Source organism: Aedes aegypti, chromosome 2, assembly GCF_002204515.2.
Source record: "Aedes aegypti strain LVP_AGWG chromosome 2, AaegL5.0 Primary Assembly, whole genome shotgun sequence".
NCBI lineage: Eukaryota > Metazoa > Arthropoda > Insecta > Diptera > Culicidae > Aedes > Aedes aegypti.
In genome coordinates this window covers 2,308,578-2,329,575 of record NC_035108.1, presented here as the reverse complement: position 1 = coordinate 2,329,575, position 20,998 = coordinate 2,308,578, and the positions used below count along the sequence as shown (strand labels likewise).

General features: G+C 39.6%; 1 protein-coding gene across 1 annotated transcript in view; it reads right to left on the bottom strand.

Moving 5' to 3' along the window:
- Nucleotides 1-1,186: 1,186 nt before the first annotated feature.
- Nucleotides 1,187-20,998, bottom strand: part of LOC5570944 — a 49,802-nt gene continuing 29,990 nt past the window's right edge. The window contains exons 2-5 of the mRNA XM_021843511.1: nt 19,633-20,653; nt 18,512-19,558; nt 2,887-3,242; nt 1,187-2,821 (exon numbers count right to left, since the gene is read on the bottom strand). Of these exons, the coding sequence (XP_021699203.1) occupies nt 2,909-3,242; nt 18,512-19,558; nt 19,633-20,653 (2,402 nt within the window). The 3' untranslated portion in view covers nt 1,187-2,821; nt 2,887-2,908. The remainder of the gene's footprint in view (nt 2,822-2,886; nt 3,243-18,511; nt 19,559-19,632; nt 20,654-20,998) is intronic.

The window sequence follows — 20,998 nt, the reverse complement described above, 5'->3', positions numbered from 1 at the left end:
CACCAAAATGTTGGGTATCGGGCGACTCAGGCGGCAATGGACGGGCAGGACATTACTTCTTTCTCACTGGAGAACCAATAGAAATCGGCAATCTTGGGCAACTAGCGAGGCGACTTCAATCACGTGGCATCAATCATCAAAGCAGGGGAATATGACTGGAACTCCAGGGGGCAATCAACACTTTTCGGGGCCAAATCTTCGTGAACTGGTGTAGTGTCACTCGCGGGGATTGACGTGATCAAATAGTGACTGATCACAAACAAATATCGTGCAAAAAACCAATAAAATCTTGGAATTTTCGGGAGAGCAGAATGAGCTTGTGATTCACGTGCGTTTGGGGATAATAATACTCTGTATTAGATGAAAAGAATGACAAAGGTATCGGGTGGCAAAGCGAATACATATGCATGGCACTATAGTGCAGAGCCGGTTCAGGTGAAACCGAATTTCATTTAAAACGGGTTAAGAGAGAGATAAATTGTACATTAATTTTAATTCTCATCAGCGTTCTTATACGACTTCTGGTTGTTCGGGTACACATTTCGGCTTACGTAAAATGCAATATAATAATGTTCCAAGAGTAAATTTTAGACATAATTTTCAGATCTTTTTAGACATATCTTTGATATCTATCAAGTGAATACCATTTTAATGGTATCCATATCAATATGATCATATGACATTGCTGAGCTTTTTTCGGGTATCGACTTCATTGGAATCGATTGCAGGGCAGTTGAGGATGCCTTCGTTCCTCTGAAGAGGGAAACAGCATGGATAGACTTGATCATCAGATGTACCAACACGGAGTACATGGTTGCAGGTAGATATAGAAGTCGACCTATTGTGTGAAATGACATATCGCGCCTGCGAATAGGACCTTTTACGAACTATGAAATCAGCTTAAATACCACAACTTGCAACGGAAACAAAAAAAAAAACGTTACAAGAAAAACGCTGATTTCTCTGATGGCACTTTACCACATTGAAACGTGAACGCTGAAGGATGAAGACTGGAAAGCTTTCGGTTTGTTTAAGTAGAAAGTGCTGCAGACATAATCCGGTGGAAAATTCGAAAATGTTGTGTGGCACTGATGCATGGGCAAGACAAACGAACATGGCCATTAATGAATTCATAAAAGTAAGCGAAGGAATTTTCGGATTCTGCCATAGTAAAGTGAAACAGCTATTTTAACATACTTTCTTCATTTTTCCATGTTTATTTTTCTCATCTCTTTCGATAAAATATTATTCTTCCAATTGGCTTCCGCTGTTCGCTTAGCCGATGAATGATACTTTCTAAGAACTAGATTTTTCTTTTTTTCTCACCTTCTGATAACAGCGGTTTTGTGTTTTAGTGTAGTGTTGGTTAAAATGTAGCTGCATCCGGATTTTGGGAAACAAAACCGAACAATGTACAAACATAATTTAAAGAATTTCGGAATTATTAGCTTGCGAAAAATCTTTCCAACAACTTAAGGTGAGAAAACTAATGGATATTTGTGGAATTCTGACTGATTGTTAACTGTTCTCGATTAAACAAAAAAAATCTATACGTATAATAACACACCAGCGCACACATTCGGCTCTTTTCACGTTGCCGTAAAATGTTACAAATTAAAGATTTTTGTTAAGTAAATAGCTAGTGATCTGTTGCGTGTCTATCATGAACTGGAATAGTTGGAATTGTTTCCTAGAGTGGATTTTTCCCCGTACGAGTGTAATAAATGATGTAGTTTAGTTCGAAAAGTTAAAATTACAGTTGCTCTCCTCGGTTGGCAAAATGGTACTGGATTGTTGGAGGAATGGGATGGGATTTTTAAGAACTTGAAGGAAATGGGATGGGACAGTTGTGCAACAACGATAAACTAAATAAATTTGAGCATAGATTAGTATTTATCTAGTCATGTTGGTGGTTCGTGTGGATGAAATGGGAAGAGATGGAACCTAAGACAGCCATTTCGACAATTTCGGTTCGGAAAAGCAAAAGAACTTGAACTTTTCAAAAGTGGCGTAACACGTTTGACCATACGTGAAATTAATCCGTTAGAAAACATAACTTAATAAAAGAGTGTCTTTTTCACCTTAAACGAAACTTACACTGAATATACGAATGTTCGTGATTTCTTCTGGAATAGATTAAGGATAAGCAGTACGTCTTTTAAAGTAATAATAATTACCACAGCCTTATCGACGAATGGCGAAAGTAAACCTATGATTCTCGATTCTTTTTTTCTTCCTTGAACTAAATATATCCGCGTTATCTTTTCGCATCCTCACTATTAATGCCGTTTGTCCTGTGCTGCTCTTTGCTGGCTTGGTAAAATGGATAGCAGTGTTTGTAGTTAATCTCCTTCGTTTACCGACTGGTCAGTTTTTTTTTTGTGATGTATTTGGGTCTTAGATACAATTTTAGTTATTAAGAACAACTATTAGACTTCCTCCTGATCTTTGTTAGATTTTATACATTTTAACGTCGAACTAAATTAGAGGTAAGCGTGATAGTGTAGCGCCAGAGAGACTAATTTCAAACATCGAACACATTAGTATGTAACAGTATATTTGTTTTTTAGAGTTGTAGATAATCTGTTATAACATTTTTTCATGACTTTTAATCAACTTTATTTCGGTACTGTTTCAATTCACTAAAGCCATCTAGTTAACTGTTTTTTCCTCGAGAGTTTTTTGCTTTCAAATGTATTTTTCTCAAATGCAGCCGCCATTGTACGAGGAGAGGAGCTTCCAGAATGCAGCAAATCGTGATTTTTCTCTTATGTCGCTTTCTTCGGATGACTAAAAACGGTTATGACGAAATCTGTTTTGACTGAAAGGAAAATTAAACTGTTAATCTTATGTTTCTTAAAAGAATTACACTTCCAAAAAACCTACCATTTCCATACAACGAACCTCCTTACAAATACAGCGTCCCCTGCTGCCGATCAAACTGGTGCAGGTAGAGCTTCTTCTTGGACTTTTCCGACTTGTGCGGGCGGAGGTCCCAGACCAGATTCGAAAGGCTGCGCGGTCGGCTGAGGCGGCGCGTTTTCTTCTCTGGGAGTTTGGAGTCGCCGGACGTTCGGCCACCGCTGCGGGACGAATCGAGCGTTCCCTCGCGCCCGGTACTGGCCGACTTGGAGAGCATGTGGTTCTTGTCCTGAGTACTGATGCCGCCCTTGGGCGACGGTGAGATCGGTGTCGGGGGATGGGAATCTTGTGCCAGCTGCAGCGAACTGAGGCTTTTGTATCTGTTTGGGTGGAAAAAGAGAGAATTGGTTTTTATTTTTTGGATTTAGTAATTTTAGCTTAAAATCAACATCAAATCGTAGCAGTCTGTGAGCACGATTGGATATGGGTGGCAAGAACATTAGTAGATGCATAAAAATAGTAGGTCTAGGATTTCGATCCATCTGTCATCCTTCCAAAATAGGCCAAGAAATTACTTTTCAGCAGCAGATCAGGCTATCGGGCCAACACAGTGTATTGTTGAGATGAGATCGAAGCAGGCTGTGCACGCGTGTGGATGTCTTTTTTTGTATTTGCTGCCACGTTTTAACTCGGTTCCTCATTGTAGGGTCCTCAATTTCACGAACTTTTGAACTTCTACACTTATTTATTACAGTTCGGCCGGGGAAAATTTCAAAACTACGGGTGGTGCTATGCCACCCAGCGAATATTTCGATGAAAAGAGTCAATTTGTAGAAAAAAAAAGTGTCGCAAGAGTGAATGGTTCATCCAAAGTTGAATGCCAGAGTGCAATTAAAAGTTGGCAATACATATTGTTGCGATCAGCGGGTTTCCAGGTTACATGCCTGATGAAAATAAATATCTCGTAGTCGAAACCGAGTGTTAATGCACTTTGTGAATCATGCATTTAGTTAGAAGCGTGTATGTATTGCTATTATCCACTTGATAACGCTTGATGTATAGACCAATCCAATTGCCGGCGTTGTAGTGTAATCAAAGACACATTAGAAACCTCCATGTCCCTTGCAGTTGCCCAAAATTGTATGGCTCATTAGGTCATTTATAATGCCGTGAAAAGTGTACTACGATCTGTCAACCTGGGTACCTTTTGCAGTACACTCAGAAATAAAAACAGTCACAGAATTACTAAAGTTTATGCATTGATGACTATTTTCTATCTGCGTCTCTTTCATTCTGCTGTGAATTTCTACACTAAATGTCATATCGCCTGGGTTGAAGCTTAGCGATGCTTCAACCTAGCTGAATTGACAAATAGGAATAAAATTTCCTGCAGAATGAAAGAGAGGCAGATTTTCTATCATGAATTACTAAAATTTAGTAATTCTGTGACTACTCGTATTTCTGAGTGTACCGAGGGACAAAATGCAGTACTAGAAGTGGTACCCAATCTGAGCCCGAGTGGGACGGACCTGGTGTAATGCTGATAAAATTTTCTTTGTTTGCTGTGAGAACTGTCACAACATTGCTTATGTTTGCTGTGAGCTAGTAAATATAAACAGAATTGCTGTCGAGCATCACTTTCTTGTTGGACTGACGTTGATCGAAAACTCAAATGACGTCACACAAACACGTTACGTTTCATTCTGACGAAATTGACTTGTGTAAGATTAATCGTGCATTGGTATTCATGGCAGTTTGATTGTAGACCTCTATTGTCAATAGTAGAATGTTACTCCTGAATAGGCGTGCCTCTTCAGCCATTCTGAAATGAGCGTCTGTACGTGCCATAAATTCTTTTGTTCTTTTGACTTTTACTGTGCACCGTGATTTGGTGCTGTCTCACTCTCTCTCCCGGGCAACTTGAAAACAGGGCGCACAGTAAAAGCCAAACGTTTTATGGCATGTAGAGGTTCATGGGTCACCGGATCTGTAATAGAGCTATCACCTTATAGCTCTTGGGCTAAAGCTTTCCGCAAAAGCATCGATGATTTACATTGAAGCAGCACACACAGAGTGTTTTGTTTAAGCAGAGGTTGCATCGTTAGAAAATCTTTCAAAACTGTAATCTGTGGAGGGTGACAATATCTTGCCTAGTTTGATAAGACTTTTGACGGAATCGAAAACGTTGGAAATAGAATGTGCAATGCAAGATTTTATCTGGATGAATTCCCTCTAATCAAACGCAAGCATCGAGGCATCAAAAAGTACGAGAACACGAATGGTTGATTTCGCTGCCGCCAAGAATATGGTCATGTGTACTACTTCCAGTACAGATTTCCATGCCGATACACAAGGAGATTACTACAGTAACCGACGAAGAATGTAGGCAGATTCTGGTGGAGAGGAATGTAGTGCAAGCGTTCTTGCTGCAGCAAAGGACTCGGTAGGGTAGAACGTGGAATGTTATGGATGGAAACGGCAACAACAAACCCGCCTCTTTTGGGAAAAACAAAGGCTGTCTAAAGGAGACGGAGTTCGAGGAGATGGAACAGCTCTTCCGGTTTCGTGAAACGTGAAGGTTCTATCAGAGGCATAACGGCATCCCGCAATGGCTTCGTGCCGCGAGCCGAGATGTACATTGATAAGGATGGGAGCATCTTGACGGACAAACTAGAGATGATCGAAAGATGGAAACAGCATTTTTGATGAACAGCTGAATGGTGCTGAGAGCGTAGACAATGGGGGGTCAAGACAACGAAGGAAATGTCTTCGTTAGTACTGCGGACGCACCGTTTTAAAAGAGATTAAAGATGCCATTTACCAGTTCAAGAACAGTAGAGCTGCTAGTAAGTAAGGATGGTATTGAATTCATTGAAAAGGGTCAAGAAATGCTGGTCATTTGTCTGCACCGGCTAATAAGCATATTGTGGGAAACAAAACTGCTATCGGAGAAGTGGCAGGAAGGATTAATATTGTTCATCTAGAAGAAAGGCAACAAGTTGGATTGTGATAACTTTCTAGTGATCTCCATTCTAAATGCGGTCTACAAAGTGTTATACCTAGTGACTACAGGTGACAAACGATAGAAGATGGTCTTCCATCGTCTGTCACCTGCATTCAATGAGTTCGTAGGAGGGAGACGTACCTGATTTAGTGGTTCGAACTCACGCCTCTCACGATGGAATCGAATCCCATCCCCGAGATAGTCACTTAGGGTAGAAGTACCAATTATGGCTATAGCACCAATTATGGCAATAGTGGGAACAAAAAGAGATTTTTCTTATTGTTTCACTACAATATAACGGCTAATATTCACAGAAATGATAAAACTATTTGTTTTTGATGGTAACTAAACCTTGAAAAGAACATTCGTGCAATAAGCTTCGAAGAATGAACATTTGAAAATTTTGCCTCACATTTATGTCACATGCTTAGCAGTTTGCTAAGGGACACCCGTTACGAAATGTATGTTTCCATCCGGAAAAACTGCTTCAACCGATGAATGTATGATGCCTGGTGAGAACAAATGAATAAATGTAGCTGGTGTACAATCAAATCTTCTGTTTTAAGTTGGAAATCGTGTTATTTCCACTATGTCGATAAATGGTACAAAGAGTGTATGAGAGCCCAATTATAGCGATACTCTGGAGGTGGTTTGTTTACATTTTTTGATCAGTGAAATAAAAGAAGTAAAGCTATTTCACGGGTTACTTCCACGACGGGACGGTTTGGTAAGGCATTATCTGCGTGTTTTGTACCCAATTACTAAGATTTTTCAATCACATGTTCGAAAACGTTCGCAAGCGGAAGATGCTAACTTCATGGTAGAGAAGGGTTTTCAGCGACACTCGATTTTTGAATTTTCCCTCTTTTTTTGTTAAAATTAGGCACTGGAAAGGTAATGTGAGATCATTAATGCTGTTTTGTATCATAATTTGCATTTTCACTACATTTCGACTCCTTTTCGAAAATTTATTTTCTCCCATGAACCCATTGCAATAAATTGATTTTAAATCTATTTAACACAAAATTTTTGGAAAGTTTTATGAGCAATCACTTTATTACATATTAGCGTTGCATTATCAATCGCTCTGGATGGCGTTTGAATTCATTTCGTGCAAATATTCGATAGTCCATAATTGGTACACTTTTATGTCGAATGCTAGGAACGCTATTGCCATAATTGGTACAAAGACAACGCTTTTTTAAATCAATTTTTAGCAGCTTAAATTCAATTTAGTACTAAAACTGTTTAAATCAACAGATTCGCAAGGCTTTAAACTAGTAATTGGCACCAACAAGTCATGCTAACGTTTTAGAAACGCGGGTAAAACTTAATTTTTATCACTACTGTTGACATATTGCATCCATAATTGGTACACCTACCCTATAGCGTAAAAATCACATAAAAAGAGAAGGAAAGCCATTGTTCCAGAGATAAACTAGCACAAAGTTAAAAATATCGTTAACAAAAAAGGATTCGTGGTAATTCATCGAGCCGTTGACGACCGATCGACAACAGACCTGAGCTTTGCTGTACATCAAATCTTTCAAAAATGTCGTGAATACCAGGTCCCAACGCATCACCTTTTTAAGCAAAATCATGGTCGAGAATAGCTTTTCCGGATTATGAACCATTTTCAGCTTGTCGGTCCAGGATCTTTTCGTAATGCAGATTTCGTAGACTTCCCTAGGCATAGAGTATCTTCGTTAATAAATCGTCGGAAATTTCATCTTGGCATTACGTCCTTACTAGGACAGAGCCGGCTTCTCAGCTAAGTGTTCTTATGAGCACTTCCACAGTTATTAACTAAGAGCTTTTTTGCCAAAGTTCCCATTTTCGCATTTGTATATCGTGTGGCAGGTACGATGATACTCTATGCCAAGGAAAGTCAAGGAAATCTACATTACGAAAAGATCTTGGGTTGACCGGGAATCGAACCCAGACACCTTCAGCATTGTTTTGTTGTGTAGCCGTGGACTCTAACCACTCGGCTCAGAAAGGCCCCAGTGTCCTTACCTAATGCAAAAAAAGAAGTAGAATAGACTGGAAGTTTCTGCATGGTATTTCAAAATAATGTTGAGGAAAGCCGCAAGGATGAATTTTTGAATGGTTTATTGGAAACATCCTAAATTAATTTCTTCATAAACCTTCAATGGGTATTTTTGGAATCATTAATGTATGGATCTTTGGAAGACCTCTTGGAGTAACAACTGGAAAACACAATAGAAGACCTATCGGAAGAGTCCCAAGATGAAATCCTGGGAGAACCTTTATGAAAGATTTCGGTGCAACCAACGATTGATCACTAAAAGATTTCCATATGGAATTCCTTTACGCATCTTTGTGGAAATTGCTGGAGTCAATGTTCAGAGAATACCTTTAAACGTTGTTGAAGTTACACCAAGGGTAATTTCAGTAATAACCGCTGGAGAGGTCCCTGAAGAATAGCTCAAAATTCATGAGCCTTATAGAATAATCCCATGATGCGATGGTGGGAAATTTGCTAGAGTAGTCTTCGGAAAATTAATTGAAAATCCATGGAACAATTGGCTTAAAAAAACTAAAGCAATTTCTTTTCTCAGTTTCCCTTTGAAAAAATAATTGTAAAACCTTGGACCTTAAGGATTTCTTTGATTCCTTTGAGTAATCACTGGAGGGAGTGCTAGACCAACCCTGGAAATGTTTAGAGGAATTTTCTGGCCGAATTACTCAAAAAATATTTGAAAGAGGCTGCTGGAGTAGTCCCTGCATAAAATACTAGGGAAACTTTTCTAGGGTAATATCGGGAGTAATTCTAGAGCATATTCTTGGAGGGATTTCTTGAGGAATCCTAATTTATTGAAAACTTTCAAGAAATTTATATATGAACTACTGTTAAAATCTTCAAACTAATTCTATGACACCCCTAGAAACAGGAAATCTCTTGAAGGTTTATCAAAATTTGAGGATTTTTTATTTGGGCCTTTACAAGAGGGTCCAGAAGAATCGTTGGAGAAACACTCAAGAATTGGGTAAAAATTATTCCTAGTAATTGTGTAGGATTTCTCTGAATAATCCGAGAGGGAATTTATGAAGCAACTCCCTGGAAAATCTTTTGAGAACGTTTTTGAAGAATCCTTGCGAAAATTTTGAACAATTACTAGAAAAATAAAGAAGGAACTTCTTAAGCAATCCTTGGAAAATTTACATAATGCTTTTGACGAATATCTTGGAGGGTTTACTAGAATAACCCGTAATGGATTTTTTTTTCAAAAACCTTGAAACATAAATGTTGCGTTTTCTGGATGAACTTCAGCTGTAAGCTCTTCTGGAGTGCACAAGCCTTGTAAATTTCTGTGTAAAATCATGCACATAAAGAGAATGTCAGATTTGCCACAAATTGACTGCCGTGAATCGCAAGTCAGTCCCATCTGTAAAAAGAAGGCATTGAGAAAATGGGCTGTGAAGTTCCCAAATGCGTTTTCCATACGAATATTCAAAAAATCCAGTGAATTGGAAAATGTTCAAATATTATTGCAACTTTCACAATTTGCTGCTCACTACGTGTTTTTCCGAGAAAAATATAAAAGATGATCAAAACACGGTTAATTTTTGTCTTACACAGTGCGGAAATCTGTAGTGGGCCTGATATGCGATTACTTTTCATTATGAGACAATTTGACTTGCTGTTTTTTTTTCCTATTTTTTCCGAATAAATCTTATTATCTCATTAGTGCAGCAGAACGAGCATTGGAAGATATGTAGAAAACTGAACTCAACTCAATTTTGACGAAAATGCAGATGGGACTGATTCACGGCAGATTACATCGTGTAAAATTACTTTGAGATCATGTACTTTTTCACTACACAACGCGTAATGTGATGCAATTTTACATGATGTTCAATGTAAATTTGTGACAGTTTACGAGAAACCGAGATCATTGCAGGAATTATCGAGTAAATCTCTGACAAAGTCACTGGAAGAATTTTGAGTGTCCTAGATGGTTTATTTTGATACTGTTTTTATATATTTAAAAAAAATCTTCACAACTATATTGAACAATCGTAAATCATTAATACTGTGCGGAAAAATCTTTATGTTGTTGATTTTATGAGAGTACCACCTTTTTCCAATCTTATAATATTTCGGGAGATAAAAACATTTACTTTGCATTTTTCGTAGATAAAATTTCCAACTGTAATATTATTTACACAAACGTCAATTAGAACTCAATTTACCCTTACCCGGCGTTAAACATTAGAAAATTGATTTGAACAATGTGAAATTGGAGGTGACACTCTTGCCCCGGGTGGCACCTTGCACCTTTTAATTTCGCCATAATTGCTTATTGTTGACAGATACGCGTATTTCGTTTATCATTTGTAGCCTTCTACAGTGTCAGTAACCCGTATCCACTTATACGAGTAACTGACACTGAAGAAGGCTACAAGTAGTAGTCAAAACGCGTATCTGTCAAAAGATAGGCAATTAATACGGAATTAAAAGGTAGAGGGTATTCAAATCTGCTTTTTTTAATCTCTTTACTGAAATTCTCTTCAGAGGATTCGAATAACGGTATTAAGAGCGGTTCCGCCATTGGGGTGGAATGAGTACCCCTTAAAAACTGCATAAATTCTGGACATTTCAACGTAAAACCCAAAAGCTGGCAAGGAAGTGCAGCAATGCTAGGCTGTTAGAATGTTCTTTAAAATAAATTTCTCTACAGGGATTGTTTATAAATACTAAAACGATCAACAGTCTTACTGTCAGGGGACTTAACAGGTCACCTCAGTATATTAAACGAATTTTCGATAAATCCTATTGTTGAGAAATGTAGTGACTGGATGGAAAAAGTGGTAAACTATGACTCGCCATTCACGGTGGTCTTTCCTTCTCGTGAGGAATGGGAAGGAGGTGGACCCACCATTTCACCGGGATCTATTAAATTCTACACAGATGGTTCAAAAATGAATAATTTGACAGGGTCTGGAGTATACGGACCGAAAACCAAAATCTCTGTCTCTCTTGGACAGTGGCCTACAGTATTTCAAGCAGAAGTCTATGCAATCAAGGAATGGGCGCAGCTGTGTCTGAAAAGAAATTACAGACATGCCACCATCTGTATTTTCTCTGATAGTCAAGCAGCGCTTCAATCTGTGAAAGTCTTCAACTTGCAACTCAAAACTTGTGTGGGAATGCATTCTTGCACTGAAATCCCTAGCTGAACGCAATCGAGTTAAACTATATTGGATCCCAGGACATACGGGTCTAGAGGGTAACGAAATTTCCGATCAGCTAGCAAGGAATGGATCAACCAATATGTTCATTGGTCCAGAGCCATTCCTTGGCATTTCAAACTCTGCACTAAACACGGAATTGAACAACTGGTTGTTCGATCAAATTCAATCAAATTGGAATACAGTTTCCAATGCGAATCAGTCCAAAAGGTTTGTAACAATAAACACGACACAAACACAAAAACTTATAGGTCTCAACAAAAGGGATCTCAGAACATACATCGGTCTAATAACTGGTCACTGCCCAAGCAGATACCACTTATACAAGATCGGTGTCGTCCAAAACACAAATTGCCGTTTCTGTGACGAGACGGACGAAACCTCACAACACCTTCTCTGCTCTTGCAGTGCACACATCCATCGTAGGTTCAAAATATTTGGCAAGCACTACTTACAGCCAGCTAATATTTGGAACGCATCCCCCAGGGAGGTGGTTAGCTTTATTAGGCTGATCACGCCAGATTGGGGGAACTACAACACTGCAACCTAGGACTTCTGCCCATCAATGGCAGATGGTTCAAAGTTCAGTCAAATGCGCAAAGTATTCCGGAGGCACATTTGCTACTGGAACACATTGTGTACATAGAGTAATAGGGTATATCACAATAGTCCTAAAAAATGGACGCAGTGATCCCACACCCGACAGAAGATTATAAATACTAATAACTTTCAAGTGTAGTGAAAAAAATAATTGAATATTTAGATTATATGAGATAATTTCATTTTTCCCCCATCGTTACAAAATCGACTCGAAAATTGTCAAATTTTGAAAACAATTAATTCATTCGATTTTATGAGACAACGAAAATCATGCGGATCTAGGTATTGATCTAAATATTGTTGAATATCATGCAACAATCCGAATGTTCTATAATATTTTCTGCACATTTATTTACTTTTCCTTAAGGTGGCCAAACTGCCTCACTTTCCCCTACGTAAAAGAGTGAGCAAACAGCGTTGAACTGATGAAATTCACAGTTCTACAAAAAAAGTCGATCTGAATGCACAGAGACGGGACACACCGGGCTTGAAAGTATAAAAAAAGATAAAAATAATGGCGTTTTCAGAATGTTAGTGTCTGCCCCAGGCCGTTTTTAAAATATGCTTGAACATTTTGCATTTTTTATTTAAAAGTCCAATCTAATCAATAACCCGACACATTGTTTTATTTTCAGGGCAGAAAAAATCATGTTAAGTTTTAGACTCGAAATTCAATATGAAGAGTTGTACTAAGATTTGCATGACTCCCCTCCCCTTTTTGTACCCTCCACATTTTAAAAGTATCGCAAATGATGGAATATTTGATATAAATGCACTATGGTCCAGAAAGCAGTTTTACGCGGAAAGATGGATTTTGAGCTTTACAATGAAACATAAGACGAAAATGGTCTTCCACAAAATTGTTTGTACTAGTTAGGCCCTTTGTTTGGTATTATTGAAAATTGGGGTGAACCACATTTTCATAGAAATTGTTTAACTAACATTTGTAGAAATTATATTATGCATGCTTCAGCAAAGTCGTAGACCATTCAATTTCAAGCAACTTTGCCAAAAAAGTTTTTTTTCCTACGGTGACATAGGGTGGTCCAAACAAAACTGGTTTTCTGTCTCTAGCGTTTTCAATTCAAATATCTCATCAAAATAGTCTATGAAACATTTTCAGAGCTTTGCCATTATTTATCTCTTTATTTATTTATCTTTGCGATTATTTATCTCTAGCCATTATTTTTATCTTTTTTTATTATTTCTAGCCCGGGGTGTCCCGTCTCTGTGCATTCAGGTCGACTTTCTTTTTTGTAGAACTGTGATATTTAGGGGTGGAAATTCTGGATGTATTTCGTTGAACATCCATTGAGAAAACACTGAATAATATTCGAAATGAATTCTTTTTCTTCAAATTCTTTTATTTCACTTCATTCTTTCATTTCGGTCGTGAATAATTCTCATTATATAATAACAGTAAGTTTCCCAGTGCTTCATCTTAGAATACTAATCATGATACCACCAATTTATCCATAGAAATTGGCGATCTGGTGAAGGGCAAAATGCTTTAATAAAGGTAAATAATAATGTAAAATATTCATAGTTTTTTTGAGAATTAATCCTATGCTTCTGTAAAATTCATCCAGATGTAGCAACGTGAATTTATAATATCTGCAGGAATTACTTGTGAATGTTTCAAGAAATTCTTCCAAGAGAGTAGTTATGTTTAGGAGATGTACTAAGAATGTCTTCAAGAAACATCCGTAAGAATCTTGACAGTCGTTTATGTAAGCTACCGTGAACGTACCATATTTGACGCGGGTCCAAACTTGACGCATTTTCTCATTAATTGTATCATAAATTAATTCTCATTCAGACTAGCACTCGAAAATTTATTACTTAATCTTCATTTACATGTTATTGAAGGATTCCAATCGAAAAAAGTTTATCTTTGATTAATAATTGGCAAAAAATAAAAAAAAATTGAAAATGTATCCGACAAGTGCGTCAATTTTTTCATTCCTTAGTGAATGTGCTAAATATTGTTAAACAATTTTCGTGAAAATATTATGCTGTTTTACAGCAATATAATCAACAACAGTCAGTAATATTATTTTATTCGTGAATTGACGTCGAATTTTTTCTATTTTTAAGCTTACAGACATATTTTTGTATGAAAATCTTGTGCGTCAAGTTAGGAACTCAATGTTCCTTATTATTTGCTATTTCGTTTAGCATGTTTTGTTGGATCGAAAACAGGAAAAAAAAAAAATATCGTGCTTGCCTTCAAAAAATCCGTCCGCGAAACAACCCAATGATTTATGTAATCGCATGTAAAAAGTCATCCATATATTACGTAACGTTTTTAGGGAGATGAGGGGGTTCAGAGAAACGCAACGATTCGTACAAAATATTCGCACTTTTCATTGAAAAAAAATTGGCCGAGGTTAAGAGAGGTTGAAAATTGTGCAATTCCTCGCGGTTTATGGACGTCCCCTAATGTTTTAAGGAAGCTTCAATAAATTCGTCAGGAGGTGAGGTGTAGGTTCAATGGTTTGTTTCGTATAATTTATAATAGGGGGTGTCCATGAGATACGTGTCACAAAAACATACCACTTTCTACAACAACCCCGCCCATCCGCCCTACGTACCACTTTTTATATGGAACCTTCAAAAAACTTGTATGATTCGTCACATCTTGCAGAACACCTCCTTCCCCCTAATAACATGACGTACTTAATGTATGACCCATATATGGTTCGCGATCTATTCCGAGGCCCATACTGCCGTTGGTTCTACGCATATTTGTCCCGCGGTCCATTAGGGTTACATAGAACATGAGACAAGTATGCGTAGTTCACGTGTTATAAGTAATAAAGATTCGACGACCATTTTTGGAACCGGCTTCGTTCTAGTTTTTGACCAATTTATCCTTATTTTAGCAACTACCTTTTCCGTTTCAGCACAACGTAGTTTTCAAACCTTTCCCTTGTTTGATATCACGGCGAAAATACATTAAACTAAACAATAATGCTTGACTATGGATTGAACTCAATCGCCGGTTTTATTTTCTACACTTTAACTAAACGCATATGCGAGAGTACTACCAGATGACGTCATTCAAAACTTTTTCCAAAGGTTCTAACTTTTATGTCCACTCTAAAGCGTTTTTTTCAATTAATTGAACTATTGAATACTGCAGTTCTTGTATATTTTAAAATTTAGCAATTATTTTTTAGTGCGTCAAATAAGGAACATAGTGCGTCAAATTAGGCACATTGAAGAATTGATGCGTCAATTAAGGAACCTAATGTGTTCCACAAAAAGTCAATCAAACATAAAGAAAAAAACGTTTAATATTTTTTTACTGATTTTTCCCTAATTCTATAATAGTTGAGCTAGCATAGGTTCAAATTTCAACAAAATCGGACAGGTTTTGACGATTTGACAAATGTTTGAATTTAGAATTTTCTTAACCGCGTCAAATATGGTACGTCCACGGTATACAGATTCATTCCGTTTTATTTGATTAAATTAATTGAATGGACTAACTGTTCAACTCAAAGATATGATTATTATCATTTGGTCGCACAAGATTCTTGGATTGCGAACGATTTCGACCTCATGGGAATCGTTTGAAAGACTGTAAATCAGGCCTCCCAACCTTTAAGAACTACGGGCCAAATTGGTGAAAACGCAATTTTAACTATCTTTTCAATATAGAATGTTACACATGATGGAATTGAGATGTAGGTAATTGCCTCTACCTCAGTTAAGGAGTCTGAGTTAATCTTGCCCAGAAATTAATGAGAATTATGCAAGGTCTGGTATACAATTCTTCTTAAAAATACTGATTCGCTGATAATAATGCCCATGATTTTGAGAAAATCACTACGAAATCAGACTCAGAAATCTATATTCATTCGTTTGTTCAAATTCCACATCGTGTCATCTGAAAATTCTGCCTAGGGTTCTTTGAAAATGCTGCTCTTCAATTTATGAAAATCCTTCATTGTCTGAAATTCATGTCCAATTGGTAAGTAATGAAAACCAATTGAATTCTTCTAATTACTCAAAAAATATCAACATAAACCCCAAATCAATAATCTATAGCAAGTACTATGCGTAAAATAGTTCTCTTGGGCTTGAGCTTGTGCTTGAGCTTGAGCTTGATTGGCCGCCCGTGGATCCACTCCAGTATCGCCAGATCAGCTGCACTTACACAAGGAACCCACCGAATGACTGCTTGGGACTAACAGGCATCCTCAGTGTATAAGTGCTGGTGATCTTCTATTTTTAGGCAACAATGGCACCCCTGCCACGTCAGAATGCAGACCAATGAGGAGAAGGGGGAGGAATTGATGATGCATTGAACTGACTCCCACGTAGACCGTATATTCCACTGCATCCACGTCAGTTCATGCGGGAGTGTATGGATTGGGGGAAAGGCATGGCAGATAGGTTTGCTTTTGTGGTTAGCAGACTGCCTATGTATCAGGCGTAAGAAAGGCGTGCGCGTGGAAGTAGGAAGCGTTAGGGAAACGGTTTCTTGTCCGTCTCTGGTTCTAGCGTTTGCTATGAACGAATAGTTTGAGTGTGATATATTATATTTAGAATGGAAGATACAACTACAAAGTACGAGGAAAGGGACGGGCCTGGGATTGAACCCATGACCTTCTGCATATTAAGCAGAAGCGGTACCCATCAGACCACCAGCCCCGTCACCTTGAAGACAAACAAATTGAGCTAACAAAGTAGCAAAGGGGACAAAGAGTACAAAACATTACACATTGAACCATACTGCCGTGAATCGCAAGTCAGTCCCATCTGTAAAAAGTATGCATTTAGAAAATGGGATGTGAAGTTTTCTAACTCGTTTTCCATACGAATATTCAAAAAATTCCAGAGAATTGGAACGTGCTCAGATTTCAATGAAACTTTTACAACTTGCTTTTCACTGCGACATCTTTCCGAAAAAAATATAAAGGTGATCAAAACTAATTTCATTTTTGTGTTACACGATGCGGAGATCTGTAGTGGGACTGATATGCGGTTACTTTTCATTATGGGACAATTTGACTTGCTGTTTTTTTCTGATTTTTTTCGAACAAATCTGATTATTTCATTAGTGCAGCTGAAAGAGCATTGGAAGATATGTTGAAAACTGAACTCAACTAAATTTTGACGAAAATCCAGATGGGACTGACTTGCGATTCACGGCAGCATACACATATGAACTGATTTTGGCGCGAAATCTAAACTGTCGCAAGTATGCTTACAATTATTAACGGCCTGCTACCAATTATTCACAGTGAGGCTATCCTATTCAGAGTTGTGCATCACCCGCAAGTATGATGAAGATTCACGTACAGCGAAGTCAAGCAAATTTCGAAAAGATCCTTCAGCGTTCGGAAATCGAATCCAGATGCCTACAACACGACTTCGCTCGATAACCGTGGACAGTAGGGTTTTTGTATGAGAACTCCAAAAATTTGGTAAGGCTTGTCACGAACGGCTTGAACTCCTCCCCACCTTGGAGCGGACATAATTTGTGCATGAACCTTTACCACAAAATTTTCTGTAATTTTCAGCCTAAGAATTGGCAAGATGACATTTAGCATAAGATGAAGGGTTTCAATGCTAGTAATGGACCCCTTAGTAGCTGAATTCTCGCATAACTTATGATCTCGCCCTAAAAGCCATTGGTAACCATGTGTGTAGTTCATTGTTTCTGAGCATTTGAATGGATTTACACGTTGTTTAACAACTCTATGGTGAAGAAAGTATCATTATCTACCTACCAGCGATGTTGGTTTGGATGTTTATTCCTTCACTTCCTCAGAAACAACGAACTACACACATGGTTACCAATGGCTTTTAGGGCGTAATCTCAGAGTATGCGAGAATTGTATTCTCGACGCCAGTGAATCAAATTATCATCAAATTAGACGAAAAACAAACAACAAAGCAAGCTCGCTCACAACCGTTTGTCACAACTGTTGCGGATAAAGACACAATCAAAAGCAAAATTGTCATGACAATCACATAACGCAACATTGTTTCAAACTTTTCAACTCGCGATTAATCAGTTTTTTTAAACACAAAACCAAATTTTTTTTATGGACGCTATTTGATAATGTGTCAATGTTTACCAAGACGGAGAAAGTTCTCGAAAATTGCAATGCGAAGCCCAGAAAATCGCTGCACACGTGGTGATCGATCTTTGTCATATTCTGTTCAAGTGATGATAAACTCATGTTGCTGAATAAAATTGTTGCAACAATAATAGGAGGTGACAATGTCTTTGTTGCTGCGTGTTGGGTGACAATTGATTCACTGCTCGACGCTTTTCCGCAATGATATCTCAGACGGATATACGTTTTGTGGAGTCTAACAACAAGTTCAATGTATTCACTTCATAGTACGCCTATAAAACATAAAAAACCATTCGATTGTTCTAGCGAAATATACATTTGGAAAACTGTTGTTCGAATGCCTATTATGGACCCTCTATTTGATGCCCATGTAATCCGGCTCGCTGCAGGCGTGCCTATTATGGACCCACCTGGAAATGCATATTATGGACTCTTTTGTGTGGTGTCATTTACAAAACTGTTCAAATATCTGTATTTATGCGTCTCAAACCAAATATTTTGTTGGAAACTGCTGACTAACAATGCGACCGAAGCTCCCCCGGTGGATTTTTATAGGAATAAGGTTGCTTTGAGTGTTAATTTTATGTTTTTCTATAGGTGGTCCATAATACGCAGAGGGTCCATAACCGGCATCGACTCCATACTGTAACTTTGTGGATAACAAGAAAATCCTCTACAAACTTTTGAAAAATATAATTGACGACTGAATCGTCCTGCTCCCCTCACTTACCTGATATGGAAAAGCGGGCTCTGCGGCTCTATCACAATGTCCTTCGGCGTGCCCATCCCATTGAGCGGTGGATGTCCCGGCGTCGGGGGTCCTCCTCCCATGGGACTGACGGCCGCCGACGTCGGGCTCTTCTGGTGGTGCACACCGAGGTTGTTCTTGAAGTACAGCTTTGGCAGCGTCGGTCGTTGTCGCTTCTCCGGTAGCTTCTTGCCGGGGATCGTTTCGATCGGCGGTGGAATCGGCTTGTGCTCCTCCTTGTGCACGATGATATGGTTGTTGTTGATGGCGTTGATCGCAGCGGAACTGTGCTTCGTCGACTCCAGACTGTTGCCGTTCACGATGCTGCTGCCGTTGGTGTGTTTGATGATGTTGGAATAGTTGCCGGTATCGTAGTGACTGCTGTAGTTGTTGTTGATGCTATTGCTGGTGGATTTGATGTTCTCGACCGTTTTGAGGTTATGTTGGTGCGTGGCCACAGGGATGTAGCTGTTGTTCGAGTTCGACGTCGGTTCCACGATCGCTTCAAACTTGTTGAGGTTTTTCGGTAACGGTGCTAGGCCTCGAACGTAGTCGTAGATTTGGTCAATTTCGTCGTACTCATCGGCGACGGAACCATTCTGACTACTGGTGGTGCCCAATGGCGGTGAATACCGATTCGAATCACAGCTGCTGCTTTTCTTTAACAAATACCCGTTGGCCGTCAGGCCGGACAGGGTCGATGCCACTTTACGATTGCTGGTTTGCTTGGTGGTCTCCTTCTTGTCTTTCTCGCCCAGTTTCAGGTCGATGATTTGAAGGCGATCGCGGGCGTCCACCAGAAGGCGTTGCGCTTTGTCCAAGAAGCGAGAATACTCGATGAAGTGATCTAGCTGCTCCATGTTTTTCGCCTTTTGGATCTTTATCTTGGCATTCAGCGGGACCGAGATCAGATCCATGTCCTTCTGGAGGGGCAACGCAAATATCCGGTCCACTTCGACGCACCCCAGAAGACGCAGCTCCGGAACAAACGGTTGCTTGAGGCCTTTGGGTGCCGTTCCGTGGACTAATCTGTTGGAGGTAGAAAAAAAGAAGAAAGACATTGAATGGTTGATCAAGAGATCGTTACGACTTTCAATACTCACCTAACAGTTACTGGCATTCGTTTCTGCAACAGGTTGTTGACTGTATGTACACCGCTAATACTATCCTCTTTAGCAATAGGTGAGAATTTGGCTTTGGCTTCTAATGGCAAATTGACGACTTCGTCCTTGGACGTCTTGCACTGCAGATACTTGCCGTTGTCTGAGATCGTGGTGAGAATTTCGCCGGCATGCAGCGATTTACTGTTGTGGTTGCAGCGGACCGTTTCGCGGACCAATACCCGAAAGTTCCGTCGTTTGGACAGTTCCAGGACGCTCTCGATGCAGCGCGTCGATCGCCCGTCTTCGCTGAGGAGTTCGAAGTAGCCCGGATAGGTTTCGGGGATGAGGACTTTGGGACCGACATTGCTACTCTTCCGGCCCTCCTTGATCTTGACGGGTTGCGCTAGGATCTGGTACTTTCGTCCGGCGTTCAAGAACAGAGCCGTACTTTGGAGCGAAGGGTTGGAGAGAGTTGGCACGCCCAGATTGTAATACTGGCCTTTGACGATCTTTCCGACGGCGGGCAGATCGGTTTTGGCGAAATCTTTCAGATAGACTGGTTGCGTATCGCCAAAGCGTGACGCAGCCAGTATGATCTGGCCATCCGTGGCGGCCATGGTGGCGGGTGAGTTGGTGCTACTGGCGGTAGAATTGGAACCTTCCGGGGACAGGGAGTGTACAGGATGACTATCTTGATGGTGAACAACTTGCGTCGTTCGGCGGCGGATCCGGAGGAAGTAGTTTGCGATCTGCTGGCTGAAGCTCGCCGTTTGTGGCACTATCACATTTTCGGTCGGTTTCTGTGGGGGTGGCGGCGATGGCGGCGGGAGGCGGGTATGGTCCGGGCTGCTGACTGTCTCGTGCTGCGACACGGTGCCGAAGCGCAGCGGAAATCGTCCGGGGGACAGGGTGGACCGGTGATGTTGGTCAGGGCGATGCGTCGAATTGTGGCGGCTGGCGGCGAGGGGATCGATCGTGATGGCGATGGGTTGGCGGTAGCGCTTCAGGCTGAGGGCATTTTCTGGAAAAAATGAGAAAGGAAAAAAATCGTTCAATACAAAATAAAGGCACTTTATTTATGGTCAAATTTATACACTAAACTCTCTATTACTCGATATTTAAGAAACCATCGAGGTAAAGAGGCATCGAGTTGTAGAACACAAAATCAGTACAACTGTGTTTCAAGGGACTAGTATACTCGTACACATATCTAGTTTCTAAAAGCGCCCAAAGGATCTCCGAAATATTCCCGTGGCCGGAGTTATTCCGGAGGATCACTGGATCAGGTCGTTAGTGCTGTGCTTCTGTGCCCCTGGAGGTAGACAAATAATATCTGGAATCGGTTATAATGTAGCCGCTACACCAT